The sequence below is a fragment of the Oculina patagonica genome, chromosome 3 (assembly GCF_052425735.1).
Source record: "Oculina patagonica isolate OP01 chromosome 3, crgOcupat, whole genome shotgun sequence".
NCBI classification, from domain to species: Eukaryota; Metazoa; Cnidaria; class Anthozoa; order Scleractinia; family Oculinidae; genus Oculina; species Oculina patagonica.
In genome coordinates this window covers 13,043,699-13,063,579 of record NC_135760.1, presented here as the reverse complement: position 1 = coordinate 13,063,579, position 19,881 = coordinate 13,043,699, and the positions used below count along the sequence as shown (strand labels likewise).

General features: G+C 37.2%; 1 protein-coding gene and 1 long non-coding RNA gene across 4 annotated transcripts in view; both read right to left on the bottom strand.

The window, feature by feature from the left end:
• Window positions 1-12,091, bottom strand: part of LOC144646694 (laminin subunit alpha-like) — a 54,816-nt gene extending 42,725 nt beyond the window's left edge. The window contains exons 1-11 of one of the 3 annotated variants that reach the window (XM_078506366.1): window positions 11,297-12,091; window positions 10,309-10,548; window positions 9,493-9,558; window positions 8,701-8,805; window positions 7,700-7,907; window positions 7,247-7,456; window positions 6,725-6,859; window positions 4,124-4,261; window positions 1,956-2,093; window positions 1,687-1,824; window positions 366-712 (exon numbers count right to left, since the gene is read on the bottom strand). In XM_078506366.1, coding sequence (XP_078362492.1) covers window positions 366-712; window positions 1,687-1,824; window positions 1,956-2,093; window positions 4,124-4,261; window positions 6,725-6,859; window positions 7,247-7,456; window positions 7,700-7,907; window positions 8,701-8,805; window positions 9,493-9,558; window positions 10,309-10,548; window positions 11,297-11,656 — 2,085 coding nt within the window. In that variant the 5' untranslated portion in view covers window positions 11,657-12,091. The remainder of the gene's footprint in view (window positions 1-365; window positions 713-1,686; window positions 1,825-1,955; window positions 2,094-4,123; window positions 4,262-6,724; window positions 6,860-7,246; window positions 7,457-7,699; window positions 7,908-8,700; window positions 8,806-9,492; window positions 9,559-10,308; window positions 10,549-11,296) is intronic. The other 2 variants (XM_078506367.1, XM_078506368.1) reach the window with 2 other exon arrangements.
• A 1,799-nt stretch (window positions 12,092-13,890) lies between these two features.
• LOC144645659 (uncharacterized) lies at window positions 13,891-19,661 on the bottom strand. The gene is made up of 2 exons (XR_013569323.1): window positions 19,614-19,661; window positions 13,891-14,594 (listed from the first exon to the last, which is right to left on the bottom strand). It is a non-coding gene; the product is annotated as an uncharacterized LOC144645659 (long non-coding RNA).
• Between the last annotated feature and the right edge of the window lie 220 nt (window positions 19,662-19,881).

The following is a 19,881-nucleotide window of genomic DNA, read 5'->3' as shown; positions in this document are numbered from 1 at the left end:
TTATCTAATTTTTCTTTCTAGATATATATCTATTATTTATTTTCTCAGCATATTAGCATATGTTTTGCTAGGGGCGTAATCAGCCCCCTGTCAGCTCTGCGGATAAATAAATTTGATTGATTGACTGACTGACTGACTGACTGACTGATTGATTGACTGATTGACTGATTGATTGATTGATTGACTGACTGACTGACTGACTGACTGTCTGATTATTGATTGATTGATTGATTGATTGACTGACTGATTGACTGACTGACTGACTGACTGACTGACTGACTGACTGACTGACTGACTGACTGACTGACTGACTGACTGACTGACTGACTGATTGTCATATTACTTAAACCTATGATGTAACTCACCTCATTTGATAATGAACAGTCGACCAGTTGTCCATCTGGAAGTGGCTTAATCCCGGCAGGATTACACTGACATGCTTGACAATCAGGAAACCCATAATAGCCACTGCGGCAGCGATTACAATTAAGACCACGGAAACTTCCTTTGCAGTTACACTGCCCAGTGTTTGGATCACAGAACTGGTGTACTGAACCTCGGGGGTCACAGGAACATTTGACACATCTTGGGTAGCTGTAGAACCCCAAGCTGCACCGATCACACTTATTACCATCATAGTTGTCTTTGCACTCACAAACTCCAAACTGGTTACACTTGGCAGAAACTGAGCCTTCAGCAGAACAGCCACAACCTAAATACAGAGATGTCAACCCTTTTAGTCTGAAGCTCAAAACATAAATTCTCATTACTGATTGTCATACATGTGTTTCAATGTTAGCTTTGAGGATTTGGTTTCCCATTAAGAACATCAACACCAATGTGATGACTCCCTCTATTCTTGCCAACTCTCTTTGATATGGTAAGGCGAGATTAAATGTCCATGACCCTCGCAAGTTTCAGGGTAAATTGATATATTAAATTTCTGCTGATTGACAGAAACAATATCAAAGTCATGAGATATTAAGAGGTCTGAGGTGTTGTAGATTTTAATTTATCATTCAACTATCAAATTTGCAAGTTGCCAATATGTGTTGTCATTGTTATCCAGCCGTCATCCATGCATGACAGGAGAAGGTTGCCACGATTCTTCAGACGTCTTGCAAAGGGCTGTATAGTCACAATTTTTTCTAGCTACAAAATGTGTTTCTTTGACAATTTGTTGAACACTAAAATAATTATTGTGCTTATCTGACGATAGCCAACTTGGCCTACAACCTCATTGGCTAAGCATCAGGCGATACTCCACACTATTTCACAGGATAGTTGTAAATATGTAAACGTGTATTGAAGTCTTAAGGCAACCTTTCAGTTCTCAATAAAATCCAGATCGGTTTTCCAGCTTTATCATTCATGTATATCTGACGTTTTTATTCAGCAAATGCGCACGCTGTCCATATATGGTCAAAATGTTATTGATATCTGTCATCCATACATAACAGATATCCTGCGATATACGTAGGTTGAGAAAATTCATCTGAAGTCTTGTAAAGCGCTGCATGATTACAGTTTTTCTACCTGCAAAATGTGTTCCATTGACGATTTGTTGAATAATAAAACAATTATCCTGTTCAAGCTTGCGGAATATCGTCTGATTTTAGCCGACTCGGCTGTAGGCGATATTCCGCGCAATTTCGCAGGATAATTGTTAAATACATAGCAACTAACCTCTACAGCCTGGAAACCTGTAGTATCCTTCATTACAAGCATCACAGCGAGGACCTGCAAAGTTCTTCATGCAAATGCACACTCCAGTGTTTGGATCGCAGATATCTCGAGCTGTACCCTCAGCATCACAGTTACAAACTAAAGAATTAAATAACAACAAGACAGTGCATCTGTGTATATGATGTACATCGCATGGCAAAACCCTACCAGACAAACAACCAAATCACTGTTGCATTAAAAATTGCTGTAAGCAATAACCATGCAACTACCTTTGCATTCAGGAAAGCTGTAGAATCCTTTGCTGCACTGATTGCACTGTCTCCCAGTGTACATTTGACGACAGTTGCACTGTCCTGTACTGATTTCACAGTCTGTTGATAGTGATCCTACTCTGTCACAGTTACATCCTAAACAGTAAGAAACATGTCAGTTTGCTTGTTGTTTGACTATAACACTACTGTATTTTCCTACACCTGTTAAAAAATTGACTCCAATTTGTTATAGTAAATGCTTCAATGACAAAGTGTGATCTTTTTCTTATTGGACATTTTAATGGTTGATGTAGGTCGCAGTGTCCAAACTAACAGATTTTCAAAACTACTACTGAATAGCAAGGCGGTAAATAGTATTTTAAAACTAGATAACTTACTTCAGTCAACAAGCAACCACATACATAATGCTTGGAAACATAGATGTACAGTAAAAATATTTAAAAATATATATTTTAAGGAATACTGCTTGTACATTCAAAATAGTAAATACAGAAATGTTAGTACACATGTGACAGTACTGTAAGGTCTCTATTTGCTAAACTAAAACAACATAGACAAATATTTCACACCAGGTTTAACCCGGACGTATACAAAACATGGACCCGGGTCCATGGACCACCCCTGTGGACCCGGTCCATGGACCACCTTGTGGACCCGTCCATGGACCACCCCTAATTTTCGAAAGAAAATCAATTAACCCAAAACAACGAAATGAAACCACCGAAACGAAACGACCAAAACAAGCTAAACCACCAAAACGAATCCGCCGAAACAACTGAAACAGTAATCTCGTTCCCGCATCTCGCGGGTAGACGAAGCCGGAAGGCGAGATCTGACCAAGTAAGAAAATTCAATTTTTTTGATTGGCTCTTTCAAAGCATGGCTGTCACAGCGCTAAAATTTGAACGAATGAACGTGCGATGTGGCCCCAAGGGAATTCAATGTCTGTATTTTATGCAAATTATAGATCATGCACGCAATCATAATATATTCATTTTTGGTACGTTTCGTTGTTTACAGTCGGCCTCAAAAGACAAGAAGATTTCGTTTTAGTTCTTTGTAGCATTATAAATCTATTTCAAAAGAATAACGATGTTTAAAAACAGAGAATCTGCCGTAAGAATATTTACGTTTGATTACGTGACCGGATCAAATTTGCATAAAATCTAGACATGTCTCAGACATTGCATGCAACCGCCGAATGTACAGTTTTTTTAAATCAAATATTGTCAATATTTTTACCCGACCTAAAGCCTTCATAATTGCCTTTTGCTTAGTAAAATACTCTGCTAGACAACAAGACAAAATCACCGAAACAAGCAAAACCTTTACCAGCTAACCGTAAACAGACTAACCGGAGTCCTAGTTGAATATGTTTCGTTTCGCTCGTTTCAACCGTTTCGGCGGTTTCGTTTTGGTCGTTTCAGTGGTTTCGCTAATTTGGTTTTGTTTCATTTCGTTGTTTTGTGTTTTAGTACCTGCCGTCAATTCATACCCTGTCCCCATTCTACACTTTGATTTTCTTTCGAAAATTAGGGGTGGTCCACAGGCTAGGGGTGGTCCATGGACCGGGTCCACAAGGTGGTCCATGGACCGGGTCCACAGGGGTGGTCCATGGACCCAGGTCCATGTTTTGTATACGTCCGGTTTAACCCTGACTACTCAGAAAAAACATTGTTCAAAGCCTGCTTTTACAATAAGCAACTCAAATCTCTTATTGGACATTTCAGTGTGTAGTTTATATTAGCTGTACATTTTTATTCATCAATTACATTTTGAGTTGCCTTACAAGGATTGCTAATATTATAAATATAGAAAGACCCCATTAGAGCAGTTTTCAATTGAGTGTCATAAAACCAAAACCAACTGAAAGCAATTACTCTGGCCAATCACAAAGGACACGGACAACCAAGTGAACCAATCAAAACTCAAAGCAAATACATGTAGCTGGCACGAAGCCCGGGAAAATGTGCACAAGCAAGTCACAATTGGTTTTGGTTTTAGTTCTGATTGGCTGAGAAAGTGGCACGAGATTTTTAAGCCAATCACTAGGCGTAGTAATGCAAAACCAAAGCAAACGCAATTTACTTTCAACACTCAAGTGAAAACCGGTCTAAGCATACAGCAAATGTTACTACACACTTAAATAAGAGATATGTACTTACTCCTGCAGTTTGGAAAGCCATAATATCCTGGAGCACATTGATCACACTTGGCACCAGTGTAATTGGGTTTACATGGACACTGGTCACCAGTTGGTCCACACACACGCCCACTTGTACCCAGGGGATGACAGTCACAAGCTGTTGAAAAATGACAAAGAAATACATAGCAAGGAATTTATAACACAACATCATTACTGGCCAACTACATGTAACCATGAGTTTGTTCATCTTTTAAGCTTCTAAGCAATCTCTAACATCAAATCAATCTCAAGCAGTTGCCTTGTTTTTTATGTGATTTTTCTGCCAAGAGCTTATAAAACCTTTATAATTAAAAATTGAACTGCAACCAGGATGAGACATATTAAAAGTGTAAAATAGCGTTCTCTGGTTTAAAAAGTTAAGAAAAAATATGAGCTTTCGGCTATTTTACTATAGCCTTTGACGAATGTAAAAAAAGATAAAGCGCGTGGTTGGAAATATATGCAAAAAGGGGTGTGAAAAGATTAAAAACTAAAATACAATAGAAGTGTAAAAAGCTAAAAAAGGACAAAAACAGACAAATTAAGAATTATAATAAGATAGAATATTGTCTTGGTAACGGTTTGGAGTTATTGTCTGTGCCGACAGTTTTGGCAGTGTCCCAAGATTCTAGTGTTCTTCGAATACGGTAATTGCCTTTGTCTATCACGGTAGCGCCATCAAAGTCAATTGAGTGATTATTTTGCCAAGCATGGTTAGCAACGTTCGAGCCTCTCGTATAATTTTTAAGATTTCGTTGATGTTCCTTTCTTCGGGTTTTAAAACATCTGCCCGTTTCTCCTACGTAACTCCAACAGCAGTCAGCACACGGAATTTTGTAGACAACATTACATTGGAGATCCAGGGGCTGCCTGAATTTAGGAGAAGGGAATTCTTGTTGCAGGGTTTTAGCTGGTTTGCTTACTACACGGATGTCATTTTTACGAAGTAACCTGGTGAGAGGTTCAGTCAATCCGCGGATATAGGGAAGACATGCGAAACCCAGGGATGTGTCAGATGGATCGGCCCATTTGAAGAACATGGACACCAATTCTTCTGGGGGAGGAGTTGTCGGGGCTGACTTCTTTTTTAATATGTTGGAAATAACTGTAGGTGGGTAGCCGTTGGCTTTCAATTATGCTTCCGTAACGTGACTAGTCTCGCGTGCTTTACCTTCACAAGTGCTAGGTAGGTTGGCTGCACGGAATAGGAGGGTCGAGGCCGTGCTGACTTTATGTTTTATTTCATGATGAGAAGAATAATCCAGATATCTATCTGTATGTGTCGGCTTCCGGTAAACGTCGATGACAATAACACCATTTTTCCTGGAAACCAAGGTGTCCAAGAAAGAGATTTGGCCATTGTTTTCTTCTTCAATGGTAAAAGCGATTTTTGAGTCAATGGAATTTAAAGTGTCATGAAAGGAGGGGACAGCGTCTTTCTTTTAATGATGACGAAGCTATCGTCAACATATCTTTTCCAAATCCTAGGTGCAATTGTAGAGGTATTGATGGCTAATTCTTCTACCACCTCCATGCAAAGATTAGCGACAATAGGGCTTACAGGGCTGCCCATATAACTGTGTATATAAGCAGATTGACTGAACCTCTCACCAGGTTACTTCGTAAAAATGGCATCCGTGTAGTAAGCAAACCAGCTAAAACCCTGCAACAAGAATTCCCTTCTCCTAAATTCAGGCAGCCCCTGGATCTCCAATGTAATGTTGTCTACAAAATTCCGTGCGCTGACTGCTGTTGGAGTTACGTAGGAGAAACGGGCAGATGTTTTAAAACCCGAAGAAAGGAACATCAACGAAATCTTAAAAATTATACGAGAGGCTCGAACGTTGCTAACCATGCTTGGCAAAATAATCACTCAATTGACTTTGATGGCGCTACCGTGATAGACAAAGGCAATTACCGTATTCGAAGAACACTAGAATCTTGGCACACTGCCAAAACTGTCGGCACAGACAATAACTCCAAACTGTTACCAAGACAATATTCTATCTTATTATAATTCTTAATTTGTCTGTTTTTGTCCTTTTTTAGCTTTTTACACTTCTATTGTATTTTAGTTTTTAATCTTTTCACACCCCTTTTTGCATATATTTCCAACCACGCGCTTTATCTTTTTTTACATTCGTCAAAGGCTATAGTAAAATAGCCGAAAGCTCATATTTTTTCTTAACTTTTTAAACCAGAGAACGCTATTTTACACTTTTAAAACCTTTATAAGTAAGTAGGAACTGTGTTCTGGTTACATGGGACACATTCTACATGTGTACCACGGATTTTGGGGACATCAAATGGAGGGCAAAGAGTAACAGTGACTGGTTTTATTAGTCAGGTTCCACTTTTAAATACAGGATAACCTCAAGTGTGCCACAGTAGGTGAATAGTACCAGTAGTAACTACATCAGTTACATGTGTTGACATAAGGTGACCTTGACATAGCAATGAAGGCTTATACAGGACAAAGCTCTGAGAAAAGTACACCATTTATTTTGGTAAGCTACCTTTACTTTATTTGTCTGTCACAATTATCATTTTGTTGTGATTTTAGAAACATTTCTGTACTTACGTTTGCAGTTAGGAAATCCATAAAACCCCTCATTACACTGATCACAGTTAGGCCCACTGTAGTTCTCTAAACATTCACACTGTCCATCACCATCAAAACAACGACCAGTGGAAAACCTTCTGTCACATGTACAAGCTGCAGGACACACAACAGTACAACAATCAAAGTTTGAAAGCATTCTGATTTGTAAGAAGGAATTTGGCAGTCTTAATTGACTACTCTACTTAATCTTCTTGATCTCCAGCAAGACATAGGAACAGATACTTATTTTACTTGTATATCAAAGAGAGTGTGTGATCACATTGAACACTATAGAAGCCAGTGTTTGTGTGGACTTTTAAGTCAAACTAAAAGGATTCCCATTTAAAAATTAAACTCTCTGTATGTTAACTTCAACGTGCATGTGCTGTCAAATCAACTTATCAATTGATTTAAACTAAATGCATACAATATTTTTCACAATCTTCTCTCTAATCTTATGGCTCATTTCTGGATACAAGTTACATGAGCTCCAGCTTATACCTTGACAGGCGTCACGAGATGTCTGCGGTACTCCAGTAGGACGATAGTAGCCTGGTTTACACCTCTCGCAGTTAATACCATAAGTGTTATCCTTGCAATTCACACACACTCCTCCGCCCTCGTAGTTGCCATTTATATCCAGACTTCTCTTTTCTTGAGCAATTCGTTCACTGTAATAGCAGTCTATTGCATGGTTGTGACAGTTACAGGCTAAAAAAATAAAACACAAATGCACATGTATTAGAAGAAGCAAGCAGTCAAGCTGCAGTAAATTACTACAAACAGTTGATTTGGATTCCCACTAATAAAATATTGATCTTTACAAGCACAACAAACAGGGCATTCAAATATTAGCAACAAATTTGCATAAGCATCATCCTTCACTCAGGGATAGATCTATAATGGGTATTTCATTAAACTTAAGTTACACATAATTTATTACACTTTACTCACGTTCACATTCATTGCTACTTTCAGCGGTGGCTGGTTTCCATTTCTTCTGCACAAAGCCTGGGCAGCATTCTTCACACTTAACACCACATGTCTGATGCTTGCAGCTACACCTAAACTGTGGGTCATCTGGCAGCTGAACACAGGCATCGGCATGTCCATTACACATACATATCCCTCCAACAGAGATATCCTTGATGGAGTAGAAATACTGCAAACAGAACAAGGTTAATGATACTGTAGCTAATCATAGTTAAATAACAATGAATATCCACTCAACTGTCAGGATGGTCAGTGATTCTAAACACTTACAAAACAGAGTGGTGTCATGTGCTCATATTTTCACTAAGTGGTATTTCATTGTCCTATAGTATTTCTCAAAGCTAGTTTACAGGATAAAATTACATTTAGAAAGGAAGCCATTTAGAAAGGAAGCCGCATCAGCACAGCTCTGGTTTTCATGCGGGTCCTCTATCCAGGTCTAATTGTTATTTGGAAATGTTGGTTCTTCAGGAGGGAGAAAACCAAAAAACTTGGAGAAAAACCCTCGGAGCGAGTACTTGAACCAACAATAAACTCAACCCACATATGATGCAAGGACCACAAATCAAACTTGGGCCACATTGGTAGGAGGCGAGTGCTCTCACCACTGGGCTATCCCTGCTCCCCTGCTGAATCGCCAGCCTAGGATGAAATATTACATCATGTGATTGGCTGATATCACAGTAAATGCAGTGCAAGACGTTGAAGCTACCCATCCTCCATACAATCATATACAAGACAGTCGGTAAATGTCAGGAGATAATCAGTAATGCAGAATCCCCTTAAGATTGAGGATTTAAAAATGATTCTTGAACGTGAAATGGAAATAACTGTATCAAACCACCTCTTGAATGGTTAAATATTTTGATACATCATGGGAATATTAGCTGAACTTGGAGTACACACACTAAACAGAAGTGTGCAGATTATAAAGAAATGTTTTATGATAAAAATAGACATACCCTTCTTGTAACAGAAGGATCCTTCCTTGCCAGTGGTAACAAGTCAGTTAACAAAGTCTTGACTTTCAACAACCTCAACCGGATGTGAGTAGCACGAGTCCATTCCTGTATTAAATAAGACAAAGTTTTACAACAAAAAGTCTAAGGGCCTCTTTATATGAGAGCCGAGAAGAGTTTCATCCTGGGATGGAAAAATTTTCATTTTACATGAACGTGTTCATCCCGGGATAGCGGGACGTAAGTCGTCCCACCCGAGTTGAATTTATCTCGCCTGTGCTTACATTACATTTCATCCCGGAAAGTCTGTTTACATGGCGTTTTTCGTCACGTTTCATCCCTAGATGACATTTCATCCTGGTGCTCAGGACAGGGATGAAATCATGTATCATCATGTAGACAGCAACAAGAAAATAACCAGACACTGAGATGAATTCATCCCGGGACAAAAGTCATCCCGGGAGGAAAACACTCAGGTAAATTGGCCCTAAAAAAACTTTTAGAAAATTCTTACACCTGCTTTCAGTGTTATGTGCATAGCTTTCTTTCTACATTCATCTTTTAACATCATCTTTCAACATGCTGTTTTAAATAAGCCAATCAAAGCCGATGCATACAGGTGCTGGTTTCATGCAAATGAGCCCACAAGTTCAGAAGGTGACATGCTAGTGGGCTGTGATTGGCAGATTTTGATCCGTGTCATTTGGTTAGTATGTCAAAAGATGGATGTCAATATTAGAAAGCCACTATGCACGTAACACTGAAAGCGGTTGTAAGATAACGCATCATGTTTACCTGCAGTGCCTGACTGTAAGAAAAGTTTGATGCTCCTGGTCTTCCATTAACAAGTGAAATATGAATCTGAAAAATATAAAAAGATTTAACTTCTATTTCCGAAGACAATTTACTTTACTAGTGAATGATGTAAAGAAAGAATGCCACATTCTCATCCCCATAGCCTTATTGGTTTCTCTTAGGTGGTAGGACCTTGGCATGAGAAATGAAGGGCTTTGGAGACAGAATTTTGAGTCCCAGATTCTAGGACTCCTGGTCTTCATGTATGCAGTCATGATGTTTCTATATACTGTGCGAGAGAGTCATGACGTTTTATACTTTCGTTCAAGATTTTGTTTTCAACAGCCAATAAAAAAATTGTATTAATTCAAAAATCCTATGTCCCCAGAGCCCTTCCTTTCTTGTGCCAAGGTCCTGCTGGCTAAGAAAAATGCAAAGGGCTATGGGGACGAGGAGGAGGATGCTGTTGTTAAAAAAATATCTATAATGGACTGGGATTGAGACATTGAGATTCTTGGGAAACAAAATTAACTGGTTTTCCGAGGGATCAGTCATTAAGTGTTTTGTTATATAGCACAACCGTTATCGGTAAACATTCAAAGGCAATACTGAACTGTTTGCCTCTGACATAATAGATTTTGCAATGTTGCCCACTCAGAGACTTTTGGCAGGAAACAGTTTTAATTGTTAGTTGTCATGTGACCTCGAATTTACCAATAAGAGCACACGCTGTTGGGGAAAAAATTTCTAGCTGTGTACTAAATTCTTATATTTCAGCTAGTCAGATATTGTAGAGAGAAAATCTATGGAACTTACTTCACCATTCTCAAAAGGTGGAACCTGTGAGTAACTTGTTGTACAGGTCACTGTTGTATCATCTTTAAACGACTGAAGAAGCGCTGAGTGTCCAAAGTATGTCAAGCAATCACTGTTATCAGTCGCAAAATACTGCCAGGGGGTGAATGTTTTTCCGCCGTCAATGGATTTCTCCAATGCCCAAGTACCAGGACGGGGAGCATTACCAGTTTTAATAATGACATAGGCTACCTGGTACTCCTGAAATAATAATAATTAAAACAGTTGCTTACAAGTACATTTAGCATTATGTTATTTTTCTTTTAGTATAAAAGTCAATCTTTGAATGTGACATTTGACAATGTTGCCATTGGCTACATCAAACACCAATAGGAAACAAATTCACTGCCAAAACCCCAGAGGTAAATTCCTTGCATTCCTTTCATTCTTTGCCAATTGGCGTTTTGCAGAAAGCACATCTTGCAAATAAATTGTGTTTTTTAAACAAAAAAAAACCTTTCAGGAGAAACAGATCTACGCGGTTTGAATACAAAAAAAAGTTCGCAAATCATGGGCTTGTCAATTTATTTTAAAGTCTTTTCTGCAACTGCTTATTATACGTCAAATAAATAAACTTCAAATATCTCCTCCTCTACCTTTCACCCGTAAAAACATCAATTTTATTAAAGGAAAACAAATTCATTTAAGATACATTCAAAAGTTGAATGGAAGGTGCCTTCCAATTCTACGATCGAACCATGTACATTCTTATAATAATTCTCACCAAAGTGTGAAAAAAAAATTTCACTGATCTGCAGTTCTCTGGGTTGGAGAATATCCTAGCGTAATATTTGAAACTCCGTGAAAACCTGAATTTTGTATAAAGTATTCACTTTTAAACGAAATAAACACAGACTTCAATTCGACAGAGGGATATATTAAAGAAACGTTTTTTACAAATTAATATCTCGCGTGGGCGAGGAGACGGATGAAGACGATGAAACTTTACCTGTCCGAGATCAATAGTGATGTTGACTCGCTGATACTGCAGTCCCCGGGATAAAGGAGGAGATTGCCACCATTTTTCGGTTCCATCACTAGCATGCTGGATCGAGCGATTCTTGGAAGCTACACTAGGGTCACAGTGATCGCAAGACAATCCGAAAATCTCCAACTTTCCTGCCACGGTCGCTAATTTGCAGAACAACTCTGGCTCGCCGACGTCTTCGCCGCATGTAGCAGTTGCTGTAATTTTCTTTCCCTGAGCGATATTAATAGCTGGAAGACTCAGTCTTTGCCCGTGGCCAGACTTCGGGGCAAAACTGACCATTATAAGGGCCTGCAGGATGGCGAGAGCTGGCGAGTTCATTGTCGAAACTGCCCACTCTCTGAACAACCACCTCACGACTTCGCGTACTCGACGATCTCAAGTCACACACATGCAGCGAGCCAACACAGACTTCTTTGTGTGTCGAGAAAGCAAGGAAGCTCAAATTACCTTGGGCGTGGGGTGAGAAGAATTCCCGGATTTCCCGCGATCTCCAGCCAGCAAACAAGCTGATACCGCGAAAAGAAGCAGACAAACGACGAAGAACTTTCATAAAACTTGCCATTTTGCTTGACTGCTCGGCACGCTTCGCTCCCTGATTTTCTTTCCAGTTCTTTTCGCCGACACAGTAGCCTTCTAGCCTTCCCTCGCAGACGTTTTATCTGCCTCATATATAATTTCAGTTCACGCCAAACGAAAAGCTTGATTTATAGTTTTTCGTTTGGCGTAAGCTAAAATCTATAAAGCTTGTATGTACAAAGTCAAAGTGTCCTCAAAGTCCATAATCTCGTAAAATAGTAACCTGCGTACCAGGCGCCTGTGTAGTTTTTGGTGCCCATTTGAGGGGTGGTGAATGGTCCTTTAAAAACTGCGTGTCTCGCAAAATTTTAGCCAAATTTCAGGGGTCTCGTCGTCTCGAATTTTTTTTTGACGCAGTCTCGATTTCTTTTGCAAGGCTAAAAAGGTCTCGGGCTCGCAGAAAAGATATCAGTCTCGCCGTCTCGCAAAGTCTCGCATTTACCATTCGACACCCCTCATTTGGAAAACGCGAAATACGAGGAGCGGGACGGCTGTACACAGGCTCGGGGCACGAGGAACAAGTGGCTCTGGGGACACAATCCCGGGGGAGGACTTGCATACGAAAGGGGCAAGGATGGTCGTCGTCTCACTTAGGGGTGTAATGGTCTCGCTTAGGGTGTTCCGGGTAAACCGCCAATATTTTAAGCCATAATGGTCTCGTTTAGGGCTGCACACGAAGAAATATACAAATATAAATTCTACACTTAGTTGTTTGGTATCTTTCAGGGGTAAAGAAAAGCTTGAGCCACACCCATATCAGTCTCTTTAAGGAGTTCTTTTCAAAATTTCCGACGAGCATCCCCGCCCCTTTCATATAGGAGTCTCCCTAGGACAGTGCTAGGAGACACAATTTGGCAAATCAAGTCAACCGTTTTAAAATATTGACCTGTGTGTGTTGGTTTCCGGTACACATCAGTGAAGTCAAAACCCAAGAAATTATTCACGTCACTGATGCGCTAAAAAACAATGGTTATCCCTCAAATGTCATCTCCAGCACGTTAAACAGGAAGAAATCCTCACAAACAGTCCCTCCACCTGAAGAACTAGTTTCCATGCTTTTCGGATGGGCCGATCCACCAGACGCATATCGTGGTCTCGCTTGTCTTCCCTACATCAAGGGACTAACTGAGCCACTCATGAGATTACTCCGTAACAACGAAATCTAAGTGGTCAGCAAACCCTTTAAAACTCTCCAACAAGAATTCCCGTCTACAAAAATTAGACAGCCCTTGGATCTCCAAACAAACGTAGTCTATGATTCCGTGTTCAGACTGCTCTTAAAGCTACATAGGAGAGTCTGGCAGATGCTTCCAAAATCGAAAGGAAGAGCCCAAAAGAAATCTTAAAAACTATGCGAAAGGCTCTAATATTGTTAACTACGCTTGGTTAGACTTTGGAATCCTTGCATTCTGCAAAAACTGTCAATGCCGACAAGAACTCAAAACGGTTGCCTTGGCAATATTCCGTTCTTTTATAACTATTTATCAGTTTTTATTCACTTTTATTTTTCACACATTTTTTACCGAATATTTTTACTGTTCGTTGTTAGTTTTTTCACACATTTGCCACTTATTTTTTAATTTTTGCTTTCCATTTTAGTGTTCGTCAAAGGCTACAGACTGGTAGCCGAAATCTCATCTTTTCAAAATATTTTAACCAGAGAACCTTCTTAAAGATTTTAATGGTATATTGTAATTCCTGAGTTTTGATTGTTGACCGCAAATATGGTACGTGTGTGGGTCAAAACGAGAACAGCCGGGGAGATCAAATACAGGCTTCAGTGTTCGGTGTTTGTTCGATGAACTTGTCTTTGTGTAAAGAATGTAGTTGACAATTACTCCTTTTGATATAGCTTGGAATTTATTACGCTGATTAATGATTCAAGTGCATGCCTTTCTCGCGACATTGGTCGAATTCTCACTTATTCAATGTAGAAAATTCTTAACGAAATATTCTGATTGAACAAAGCACATGTCTAGAAGCTGCAATTGTTTTTAATCGCGTATATAAAGAAGTCTCAAAGGACACGGCGACCATTTTGGTGTTGTTCACCGTTGTGTGCTGTGAAGCTGAGTCCTTCATCTTCTTCCATGTGCTCCCGCTTCTGGTAAGCCAACGTTTCGTTTTCTATTTTCTTTCTAAGAGTTGTTTATTCGTCTAGTTTTTATAGCTTTTGCAGCTTTTCGTTTTGTTAAGCTTTTGTTTCCATTTGGGCGCTTTAACGGTTAAACTGGTAACCATTCTGCTGTGAAATGTTTGGCGTCCTTATCGGTGACGCTATAAAAAAAATCGTTGCTCGATCAGCTAGTTTAGTTGTTGAAACACTCATTGAATCAGGGATAAATTTTTCTTCGTGAGCAATCCACTGGTTAGAGTGTTTCTTACGAATGGCTGTTGGTTAGAATGTTCACACTGCTACTACATGATACTTTTCCGTTCGTAGTTCAGTTGGTTTGGAATGCTGCCGTGCACTGACATATCTCACTCGTGAAAAGTCGTTTTCGAGTTGTGTTGGAAAGAAAACATAACGCCAGTCATTCCCGCAACTTGAACATTTTTTTCTGCAGGCTGGACAAGACTTTCTAACAGCGAGCAAGATACTGCAATTGACTGAAGTAGGCGTGCCTTCACGACGCATTCCTTTGTCCGAGTACACGCTGATAAATTTTCTTACAAGTCCCTGAAAGGTAAAAAAAAATTGTTTATCATTGATTTGTCTAGAATATAGATTTTTTTTTAAAATGGTACTCTGAAAGTTGGTTTCTTTGAAATTCTATCACAAGCACAGTTTCCACCGTTTTGAGGTTGATACGCCAGTTACGCTAATCAGTTCTTCAAAATAAACTAAGAAGAGGTAATTATATCTTGATGTTCCAGCGAACTGAAATTCTCATGCAACTATTTCATACTATCACTATTGCTGGCTTGCAACAGTAGTATAGGAGTTGGGGGTACGAGATCATAAAAATTTTTATAATCTCTTACATCCCCAACTCCTATACTACTGCACAGCACTGGAATCAAAAATGAAATCAAAAATAGAATCAAAAATGAAACCAAACCTCGAAGCCAAACTGAAAACCAAAATGGAATCAAGTTTGAAAACCAAATTGAAAAAACCAAGCCTTAAAAACCAACCCTTGCTAAACCCTTTAATCAAAATAAAAAAATCTCTTATACTCTTTTTAAAATTTTGAAATCAAGGTGCGTTTAAAAATCTCTTATACTAGAAATCATAATGAAGATTATTGCTTTATATTATAATGCCCGTAAGCAAAACTTGTTAAGCCATCATCAAGTATATACCGTTTATCATCAAAACAGCTCAGTGATATTTTATTAATCTCATAGCTTTCAAGTTGATGGCCTTGACTTCTGATGGTTTTCATAGTATGATGCATCTGTGTTTTATTGAATAAGGTCTCTTTGTAGTTTTCATGTGTGACATCTTTTTTGATAACGGATTTCTTGATTCCTTTGGCAGTCTTTCCTACTTGTAGATTGTCTTTAATATAAGAATACATTTTTGATCGCAGACCGATGAATTCTAAAATAGGAATAAAAGAAGCTTCATCTTTGAATTTACCAATGACTTTATTGTTTGTTTTATCAAAGAATGGTGATTTTTCAGGGTAGTCACTGTTATCGAATTTCTCTTTATCATTAAAAAAGTCTTTATATACATCTTCAGCCTGAATTTCATAAGTTAAACTGTCTGTATCTGTAAATAGTAGTTTGGCTTTGTTTACATACTTCTTTTTTATGTAGTTATAATGGAAATCATACATTAGTGTTTTGCTTAAATCTAATATAGCCATTCCTACATATGAAGGTCGATTGAGGGTTAATGTTTCTTTGATTTTATGGACAGCTACTAAGTTTTCATTAAATATTTTGCTACTGACATATGTTGGTTTTGAAGCTAACTTTAATAATTTATTTTTATTAGTCACTAACCTAACGTCGACTCGCTTCCTCAAATTCTCCATGGTTTTGCCGTATACTGAATTATTCATCAATTTAAAAAAGTCTTTTTCAAAAGCGTTTTTAGAATTTTTACGTTTTTCAGTATTGTAATCGATATATTGCTTCAACCATGGGGATTGATTAAATTCTAACACTCGATAGACTTTTGTGAGCTTTAATCCTAGATCTAAATACAACTGAAGATTCCTGTGATGTAATACATATTTTTCTTTATTGTTTAATGTAGGCATCAGTTTATGTACTAAACCTGATGATATATTGTATTTTTTAGCAATGTTTTTGCAATAATCCGATAGCATATCTTTAGTCACCTTAACTTTTTCTGCACCCAATGGGTAGTCATTATGATGATTATGCAACTCCTTGGGATATTCAAGATCAACCTCCAGTATCAAGCCTTTTTTACTGTCTTCTTTATACTTGGCCAAGTTTGTTTCATCAATTTGTTTTTGTGTTAACCATCTAAAGCATCCAGTTGGTAGATATTGACTCATAGCATAACCGTATAAATTATTAGCATCAAGATACATGATATACTTTGAGGGCGCCTTCTCATCATATTTTTTCATATATTTGTTATTAGCTTTCCCATATCGATGAGCTATATACGATATACCTCCTCTCATTCCTTTTTCGATGAATTGGTACATATCAACGTCAGTCATTAGCTCTAATTTGATATCAGTCATTTTAAGCATAGCATCCCACGATAAACCTGGGCTTGTGAAGTAATGACATGGATCAAGTTTATAGTATTCTAGGCATGTTTTTCTAAAGCTTTCAAACACATCTGCTAATAATAAGACATCTGATTTTAAATATAAATCATGGTACTCACCCATATTTTTAATCTTAAACGTTTTCCACACATTTTTAGCATGCTTATAGTCATCATCTGATATATGCTCATCATTTAATATACTGTAAAAGTCTTCTTTTTTTGGTAGTTTTTCATTAAATTTGTCAAAGCTATCCATATAGTCATACGGATATATTCCTTTTCTTGACATCAGATTGAGTTGCTTACTCTCGAATATTTCAGAAGTATATTTTAGGGATTCCTTAGGTAGATTACTAACCAGCTTCTCAAGACTTGAACTCATAAACTGAAAACTATCTAGAAAGGTTAAATGATTACCGAGCATGAAGGCCATATATTTTTCTATATTATTTGGTATAGCATTGATATTCATTTCTTTAATTTCTCCCTTTTTATTTTTGTATGTATGATTTTTTACAATTTTTCCTATCTCTTGCATTATGAAATGGCTGTCATAACCTCTTAAGTTGTGAAAAATTACTGGAATTTTTATTTTATCGGGTTCTATTCTTAATTTCAGATTGCATTCTGTATGAGCGCTCCCTCTGTATTTGCTAGTAATATGACAATGGTCTCTAACCCGAATATCTTCATCTATGTATTTTATATCACAGATATGACATGCTTCTGCTTTTTGAAATTCATTTTCATCATCTTTAGTCATCTTTAATGGTTTCTTGAAGTATTTTTTCATTGTATTTTTACAATATTTAACTTCTTCTAGCATCTTTTCCATGAATTTGTAAACAGCTTTTTCTCCTCTATATATTTGTATCGGTTTGGAATATTTATCATTATAGCAACAAACAACCTTATAACCATATCCACAGTCAGTATGCTTTTGATAGGCTTCAGTATATGATTTATCATTATTTTGCTTACAGCCGGATATCTTTTCTGTTATAGCTTCAAAATCGGCATAAATGACAAATGGCACTTGTTGCTGTTTATGGAAGTTGTTGAATTTTAGTATGTTGTTATCCTTATCAGGCATTTTTACTGCTTGTACTCCATTTATTTGAATACAATTATCTTTGTGATTATTTAATACTTTTTCAGAACTGAAGCATTGTAAACAGTGCATACAGAAGTGCTTCCTCTCTTTGTGTTTAGTTTGGTTATACATGAATTTATTAAAATCTTTTATTAGAACATAATGCTTGTTTTCATTTTCAGTTATCAATAATAAATTCATCTGATTGTCATACTTTTCTTTTGATATATAGATGGGATATGGTTGTTTGTTTTCATAACCGAAAACATTAATATTAATCTCATTTTGCTTCTCAATTTTATTGTACTGTTTTATTGTTACTGGAAATTCAATTTTGGAGTAATCTAATCTCTCGATGTATGCCTTATCAGATTTTTTAATTCGTTGAGGATATTTATCTTGAGGATTTATGTATCTGATATGACACCACCGAAAGCATTCATTATCTTCATTTTTCATGTTTATTAATCCTTTAGCACTGTTTCTAAGTTCTGGTGGTAGCTGAATATAAGATTCGCCTTTCATTGGTTCATATTTAACTAAATTTATATAATGACCATCAACTGATTCAATAGTCCATCCTGAGCCTTCAGATATCCATTGAGCTACGAAATTTAATATCTGTTGTTTAGATGCTTGTAGTGATTCAACGATTTCCAGATTATTAATTATGGTCTGTGCTTTACTGTTGAAATAAGCGGTTTTATATATTACACTATCCCCAGACATTTTAGTGAATTTCACCTTGAGCGTTTCAATGAACTTAACACCTTTCATTGCTGATAGCTCTTTTATTATGTGATTTTCTACAGCTTTTCTTGTGTTTTGAAGCTGTAATAACGGGTCTTTATTATTTTTTATACCAATTTCAAAAGACTTTGTGTAGCCTTTCATAGCTTTAGCAACTTCCTCTATCTTTGTCCTTGGTAATGGTAGTGGGGCTGTTTTTATAGTCCGTGGCATGGGTTTAGGCTTGTAATCATCCCTAAATTCAGGAGGTGGTTGAATGACATTTTCCTCATAATCATCAATCATCTGTTTAACACTCTTACGAGGAGTTGGGATTGGTGGCCTAGGTTTATAAACTCTTGGTTGGTTTGCTTTTAGTGATAATACTAGTTTTATGAGTTCAGTTTTAGATAATTTTTCTAGATCTAATTCATTCATATTAATATATGAGATATTTTTTTCCATTTTTGTGTACTATATAGAATTACCATTTCTTTAAGTCCTTTATAGTAAAAATTATTTTTTAGATTTTTTTGGTGCGTTTAAAAGATAACCAGAAATAAATATATTTTTGGTCACCTAAGGCAACAGATAACAGCAATTCATATATACTGTGCTATACAATATATAATTATATAATATTGCTTTCTATGTTTTCAGCTGGTATTATGTTGTATTGGTCTTCAATAGCCTTGATAACAGTATTTTTAATATGCTTCTTGGTCCTCATGTGAGAGTGCTTTCCAGCGAGCGTGTATTCATGTTGACATGCATCACATATCCATGATTTGTTTAGCATATATCTGGTCTTGCTTTCCTTAATAGCGTTTTGCCTGTCTTCTTCATTATCGTATTTTTTATTTCGTCCCATTATATATACTATATATTATTTCCTTAAGTGTTTTTTATAGTGCGTTTAAGTGATAGATATAAACAGATAATTATTTTCTTTATTAATATATATAGAATGAGTGATATAACATTAAATATCAAACACCTACTAGAAGCTGATCAAAGCTCGAATGATATAGCCTTCATTAATAAAATGTATTGTATTCAGAGCATCCTTAAAACAAATATTTGTATTATTAAAATGCTATCTTCAGACCTTAACAGCAGATCTGAAATATCAAATGAAGACAAAAATCATGCATGTTTAGAGTGTATACCTGAAGACCAGAAGCGACGACGTGGAAGGCCTCGTAAGGATCAACATTAAATACATAATTATTCAGTTTACGGTTTTAGCCATAAGTTATAAATGATTAATGACTAAAAAAGATGGTTCTACAATGTTTACATTAGGGTATTTTTCGACTTACGCGTGAGCAGATATTTTTAATCAACCAGTCTTTAAAAAGGGAGTTTTTTGATGAATTACGCGTCAGCAGGTATTTTTAATCAACTGATCTTTGAAGATGACGGCTTCACAAATGC